Raw genomic sequence first — 7246 nt, forward strand, 5'->3', positions numbered from 1 at the left:
TTGTTGCTGGTACTGCTGCTGATTTATTCTCAGAAAACACAAATTTTATGGATGCTGGGAGGTTTTATTGTTGTTCTTAATGATTCATTTGACCCTTGGTGGCTGCCAGTGAACCCAGCCTGGGAGCAGAGTGTCTGCAGACAGAGCAGGAGACAGAAATGTCAATTGCCACTTGTTCTGTTCAACCTGATTCCTCCAAACCTGAAGTGGGAATATCTGGAATGGATCTAAATCTCCACCTGTGCTTCATGCATGCAAATCATAGGTGTGTTGTGTTAAACTGCATCCTGAAAAGCTGGGGAAAAATAACCTCCAAGGAGTGAGAAGCAAATGGGAGGATTGGAATGTTCAGGAAATACCTTTGTGTGTGTCTGAGGCTGGGGTGGCGATGTCTCTGTGATGCCTTGGCACCATCTGTGTCTCCAGGCTGATGTTTGGAACATTTCTTCTCAAAAAGGGCTGTCCCATCCCTGGCAGGGGTGGAGTCCCCATCCCTGCAGGGATTTAAAGCCCTGTGGAGGTGGCACCTGGGGACAGTGGTGGCCTGGGCAGTGCTGGGGAATGGTTGGACTCCGACTTTTTGAGTTTTCCAACTCAAACTCTTCCATGATCCTGTGGTCCTTCGGTCCCAGAGCAGTTTGTGATTTGTTTGTGATTTGTCACCTGGTCAAAACCTCTCTTTTACAGAGATGTGAGAAAGCTGAGCATAGGAGGGACTGACCAGGCCCAATCACCTAGGCCTCAAATAACTCACAATTTGAAAAAATTAGGTCAATAATGCACCAAAGTTTACCCAGAGAGTCTCAGGCTGAGCCTGGAAACCCTGAGCTTTAATCACCAGCCTTTTCTGGCCCCTCACCTTCCACAAAAAGTGTTGTGTGAAGGTTAATTTTGGATTAAAACGGGGTTGGACTAAAAGCAGACACAATGAGAGCTGAGCTAAGCTGTGCTCAGGCAGAATCCAGCCCAAAGTGGTTTTTTTGCAGCAGGAACATGGCCTAATCCTCTTATCCTTGGAGCTGGAGGTCCTGGACGAGTGGGAATGGGAGGTTCCATTCAAAGAGAGGATTTGCTCTCTGAATAAGAGGACTCAGGCTGGAAATGCAAATAGTCACCTCTTCTCTTGGTGGGTTTATAAAGGGTTTAAAGCTGCAGGCTTTAAATGAGGCAAATCTCATCCCCATTTCACCCCTCCTGGACCTGGAGGATCCTAAGAGCTTCACCAGCAACCACAATTCTTTTTAAAACTCTTTTTCTTTTTAAAAAATCATTTCAGAGTCGTTGGATTTTGTCAACCACGATCCACCACGATGAGGGAAAATGGTCAACCACAACCAGAGATCACATTTTTGCTTAATTTTTTGTTTAAAATTTTTGGGTTTTGTTTAAAACTCCTGAAGTCTCTTCCATGCTGCTGGATTTCTCCTCTCAGCTCTCTGGCTCCTGGAATGAAATGCACTTAATCAGGAGACTGATTAAGTTCATTATGGTTAAAAAAGACCTTCCAGATCATCAAAATGATCTGAAATATTGCAGTGAAATTTGATATTATCTATAACAGCTCAGGTCTCCCCAAGGACTCACACAAAGGTCCCTCCTGGAGCCCTTGACTGTTGATTTTTCAGTGTAAACACCAAAGGAAATGCAACATTTGGGGTTTCTGCCCCACTGTGTGCATGGCTGACACTCTGTGGCTGTCAAAAAAATGATCCTCGTTGTTTTCTTTGGAATCCTGGAATGGTTGAAGTTGGAAAAACTCTCAGATCAGCGAGTTCAACCATTAACCCAGCACTTCTGTAGATGTGGTGCTCATTCTCAGAAAAAATGAATGGAATTTAATGTTTTTCAGCATTCCCTGTGCAGCCCAGCATTCCCAGACCTTGTGGGATTCAGCACTCTCACACTCCTCTGGATAAATAAACCACAGAATCCCCTAAAATACTGCACCATTCAGTTTGTTGCAGCAACAAATGATGCTTTTAGACATGGAATATTTGCTGTGTTGCTGGATAACAGAGTTTATTAATGAGATTAACAGAGTTTATTAATCCTGTAGAAGTTTGGATTGATTAAACTCAGTGTGGGCTGAGATATGGCTGCGTAGTAGAAATTAATGTCCAAAGAATTTTAATTGTCAGGAAAGAATTTCATTTGGTGTATTAAGAACTAAGCATGTAAAAAAAAATATAATGTTGGGGGAGGAAAATAGAAAAAAAAAAAAGTATATTATTTTTGTATTGTGGCTGTTTTGAGTATAATGAGACCCTTTGGGGAACTTTCTACTTAAAATGCACTTTTAATGTTTCTCCCTTGCTGCCAGAGGGGCTTGGCGAGGTCTCCACCTGATATATTGTGAGTGGTAACAAACTCTTGAGATGGATTTTTGAAATCTCCAGACCTCTGACCAGACTTGAAGTGATGACACAAAGGTAACAATAAAACCACTTGAGAGACATTTAATGGGACACTTTAAATGAAATCCCCGGGGTTGGTAATGGCAGCTGAGCGTGTTCTTGCCATTTTCCCATTTAACAAGAAGAAAAGGCCAAACAAGGAGCAATTAGTCAGAATAAAATCAGCTTTGATGACATTTTCCCTCCTGAACTCTGGTATAAAATGGTCACCTGAGGAAGAACTGAAAGGATGTGTGAGGAATTTGGATGCAGAGCTGCATGTTCATACACAGAGTGCTGGGTGAAAAATGAGCAGGTAAAGCCACCGCGGGGTTCTTGGCACACAGGTTCCTCTCTCTTCGTATTTTCCTTGATTTTGGTCTGAAATTTCATTAATCTCAGCTTTTCTTTGAAGTCTATGCAGGCTAAACTTGGTTTTCATCCTGTGGATCTCCATGACCTTGGTGGGCTTGGGTTTCCCAGTTGGCCCTTCCATGGTAAGTCCCATTCCCTAATTACCCCCAGATCTGTTTTGTTCCTCTTAAATTACTCCTTTATTTAAATTAATTTTGTTTGCTTGATTGCTTCTTTGCTGCTGTGTTTTTACTTTTTTATAAAATGAAAGAACTTTTTTGTATTAAAGTTATTGGTTAAATATTATTACCTGATTTTCCTGGAGCATAGCCTAATTTTTCCAGGGGTTATTAATAAAATATGCAAGGCTCTGAAATAATCATGTGAGAAACTCAGTGCATATTTAATGTGGAATATGGGGAGCTGAAATCCTGGATGGAAGAGAGAAAACCACAAATCTCCTCTGTTTAATCTGAATTTCTTGAATATCTCAAAGAGGTGCAGTTAGATATATAAGTATATATAGATAGATATGTGTATATCAGATATATATGTATTAATTTCTCTTATTGCTAGTGGGTTTATCAATTAATTAATTCATTTATCATCAACTTATTTATTTAGACACAGCTGGATCTGAGTAGCCACATTTCCTAATGGATGGGTTCTCTTTACAGCAATGATATCACAGTTAAAAAAATCTAATAAATGTCAAAATAAAAATGATTTATTCACTAAATCTAGCGAAGTAGCAACTAAAAATCCAAAAAGGGGATTTCTCTGTGCCTGGTGTTTTGGTTTTTATTGGGTTTTTTCTTGCAAAAAGTGTTTTTTCTTATTAAGGAGAAAATTCAGTCTGGGAAACACCTTGTCAGTGGCAGAAGGTCTTGGTTGCAGAAAAAGTCATTAAACAAACAAAAAAAAATAACTTAATAACCAGTATTAAATAAGAGCAATAAAACACTGAATTAAAACAAATCCTAATGAAGTTAATGGCAATTTTACCAGCAATTCCAGTTAATACTGTGGCTTTGTAGGGAATTTTTAGAGATGGCAGAATATGGCTTTTAGCTGGAAAATCAGGAGATGATGAAAGACTCACAGATCAACCACAGACGTGCCAGGAAATGTTTTTATTTTATAATTCAGCAGTAATTAAAAGCAGTTTCTATTAAGAGCTGTTGAAATCTGTCAAAGTTTTTTATGTAGTTGGCATTTTTTGTTCTGTTGAGCACAAGTAAAAGGAATGTGTGCAAAACCCTGGATTTTTATCCAAGCCTGGATTTTTATCCAGGCTTTTTTAAATTCCCATTATTATTTTGTCATTATTAAACTTACTCAGAACTACTTCCAGAACTGGTCATAACTACTGAAAAGCCTCCTCCAAATTTTAGCTTTACAGGTATTTTTGTTTTCTCTTACCTGTAATTTATGCCTCAGAAGTACACAGAGGTTATAAAAAGCTGGTATTTCATTTTTCCCTGAAAAAAATCTCATTTTACAGCAATAAACACCCTTGTTGTTCCAAGGAAACTGTGTCACAGCTGGTCAGCATCACCGAAACCAATTCATATCCTACCCTAAACATAATTGTATCAGTATTTTAGACCAGAAATTTATAAAAAATACTATGAACAAATATGATTTTGAACACGATAAATCCTTAAAAAATAACAGCTCATCCTTGTCATTCAAATCATAAATTGCTTTTGTATTTCTGCTTTGCTCTGCATCCTGAACAAGTCCCGGTAAATACATAAACCTATAATTTTACCTTATCTCAATTTTTATTTTTTTTTTTATTCCTTGTTTGTTTGTTTGTTTGCCTTTAATCTCCAGAGCACCAACCCTTTTTATCTGACCTGCCAGCTGTATGGGAAATGGGATTCGTGCCTGGTGCTGCTGAGCAGCTGCCTCTCCAAGGTGGGCAGGGATGAGGAGCTGCCTCTTGGGAAGCCTCTCCTGGAGCCCCCTCTCCACAAAAGGTCCTTCCGCAACGGCGTCGGAGCGGGAATTAAAAAAACTTCCTTCCGAAGGGCAAAATCCTGAGCAAATGCCCCAAAACCCGGCCCAGGTTTTGACATCTGATGTTTCAGTCGTCGCTTCGAGTTCCTTTTGATGCTTTTTCTCTGACAAAGTCCCCAGATGTCGATTTCCGAGCGGATGGGAGCGCTCGGGAAGGGCTTTGTTCCCAAAGTTACGGTAGCATAAAGTTTTGTCTCGAAATGAATGTTTTCATTTGCTTGATTTCCCTCCTTTGTCAGGCTGCAGATTTTAATCAAGTCGCTCTTTGATTGATACAAAGATAATCCTGTGCTTTTGAGGAGATGTGTGCGCGCACAGCCTGTGGGGAGGACGGAGTATTCCCAAAATCCTTCCTCTCTGCCAGGCACGAGGCGTTCCTGTGCTTTCCCCTCCCAAATCACATTGACCTGGTGACAGCTGGTAATTTTAATACAGATTTAAAGTACATTTCATTTCAGGTCTCCAATGATATGGAGGGCCACCGGTGAAAGAATCAGGCCCTACTTGTAACTCACTCTGCCTTTTCAATATAGTTATTTAAAATGACTTTGGCAGGAAATCGTCTCCAGAGATCTCTCATCTCATATCCAGGAGAGTCCTGGGAAGTCACTCTAAGGCAGGGAATCAGCACCGCTCCCCATCCCTCAATTAATTGACTTAGGTAGGCAACACCCAGCTGATGAAATGTGCCAAATCTGGGAGGTTTTTTTTTTTAATTTCCTGTTGGGAAAAAAATAATAAATAAATAAATGAGGAAAAAACCCATTTGATGTGCAATATGTAAATGTGGTGTGGAGGAAAGGTCACCTGATGAGTTCCACACGTGTGAGTTCCACTCGTGGCTGTGTCCCCTGAGTGTAACCAGCTGTGCCCTCGGCGTGGAAACGTGGCAGAGCGTCCCTGCAATGCCTTTGGCAGCCAAAGCCGTGGTATTAATTACAATAAATCACTCTATGGACGTTTTTCTAATATTTCCCTGTTAAATATCACAGCTCAGCAGATCTTTGTTAACCCTGCCATGAGGTGGTTCGGTGTCACCACCTCTGTCATGCCCTCCCTGAGCTCATGGGGAAAAGCGAGCCCAGCATGGAGCTGTGCTGGGTTTTCCTGGATGGTTTCTGGCTGATCCAAGGACACCAAACACATTCCTGCCTGTGTTTGTCCAGGCTGAAAAGTTTAACACATCCTGGTTTTTAAAGTCGCTTAAACACCTGAGTTCCTCCAGGATTGTCTGGAGGTTGAGTGGGAACCATGGGATCCCAGGAAGTATAAAATCCTAGGAACCATGGAAACCAGGAACCGTGGGATCCTAGGAACCATGAAAAATGCCTAAGAAGTGTGCTGGATCTTTGTTATCCTTGGGCACTGTCAGATGGGAGTGAGCCCAGGATGGCACCGTGGTGACACTGCCCGGTGTCACCCCTGCCTGCTGGCACTCCCGCCACGGCAGATGTCCTGCAAGTTTTCCATCCCAAACACTCTCCAGGATCCCCCAAGGAGCAGAACTTCAGTGCCTTTGGCCATGGAAAAGGGAAGGTCTGGGAATTCCTGGCTGGTGACACACAGGTCCTGAGTGCAGGGATTGTCCAGAGCTGGGGCTGCCCCCGGATCCCTGGCAGTGCCCAAGGCCAGGCTGGACAGGGCTTGGAGCAGCTGGGACAGTGGAAAATGTCCCTGCCCATGGCAGGGGTGGGAATGGGATGAGCTTTAGGGTCCCTTCCAACCCAAACCAGTCTGTGATCCCATGATCCCATGATCCCATGAATCCATTCTGCATCTGTGCATGGCTGTGGGGACAGGCGTGTTGTGTCCCAGTGCAGAGCTCTGTCCTGCTCATATCCCCACCCAAATTATCTTTCAGGAAAGCAAAACACCCAAACAAATTCAGATTTACCTTTGTTTGGTCTTTGAGATCCGATTTTGCTAACATTTTCCTACATAATCAGTAACTCCTGCCTTTATAACCGGGGATGAGCAAGGTTGTCTGGAAACCAACAGAACTCTGCGTGGAGCTTGGAAAATCAGGCTCTTCCCTTTCATTTATTGTGCAGGAATGAGAGTAACTCATTTAGTGCTTTTGGCATTTGCCTTTGAGCAAATTCCAGATGGATGCAGAGCTGGTGTCCTGCTCCCACAGACCTTCATCCCTTTTTATGGAAAATAAGGGATGCAAAAAATGCATTTTTTATGAAAAATAAAGGATGCAAAAAAACCTGGCTGCTGGAAAAATCCCATTCTTTATGATTTAGCCAGTCCCTGACAGGCCACTCCAGCTGGAGGGATCTGCATGTACAAAACAATGGCACCAGGAGGCCACCAAGAGCCATAAGTCACCTAAATCAGCTAAATCCAGAGCAAGCCTGGGAAAATGTGGATTATCCAGCTGCTGTTCTGTCACTGGAGGGATGATCTGGCCATCGCTGCCCTCGCAAGAGCCACCCTGCAATGCTGAACTCATCCCTGAACTTTAAAGG

The 7246-nt window shown here is 42.4% G+C and overlaps 1 protein-coding gene across 1 annotated transcript; it reads left to right on the plus strand.

Annotated features, from left to right (window-relative positions):
* The first annotated feature begins 877 nt into the window (after nucleotides 1-877).
* NPS (neuropeptide S) lies at nucleotides 878-5492 on the plus strand. Its single transcript, XM_033515850.1, has 2 exons — nucleotides 878-2890; nucleotides 4587-5492. The coding sequence occupies exons 1-2, from the start codon at nucleotides 2849-2851 to the stop codon at nucleotides 4794-4796; spliced, it is 252 nt and encodes an 83-aa protein (XP_033371741.1). The 5' UTR covers nucleotides 878-2848; the 3' UTR covers nucleotides 4797-5492.
* Nucleotides 5493-7246: the final 1754 nt, after the last annotated feature.

This window comes from Parus major, chromosome 6 (assembly GCF_001522545.3).
Source record: "Parus major isolate Abel chromosome 6, Parus_major1.1, whole genome shotgun sequence".
Lineage (NCBI taxonomy): Eukaryota > Metazoa > Chordata > Aves > Passeriformes > Paridae > Parus > Parus major.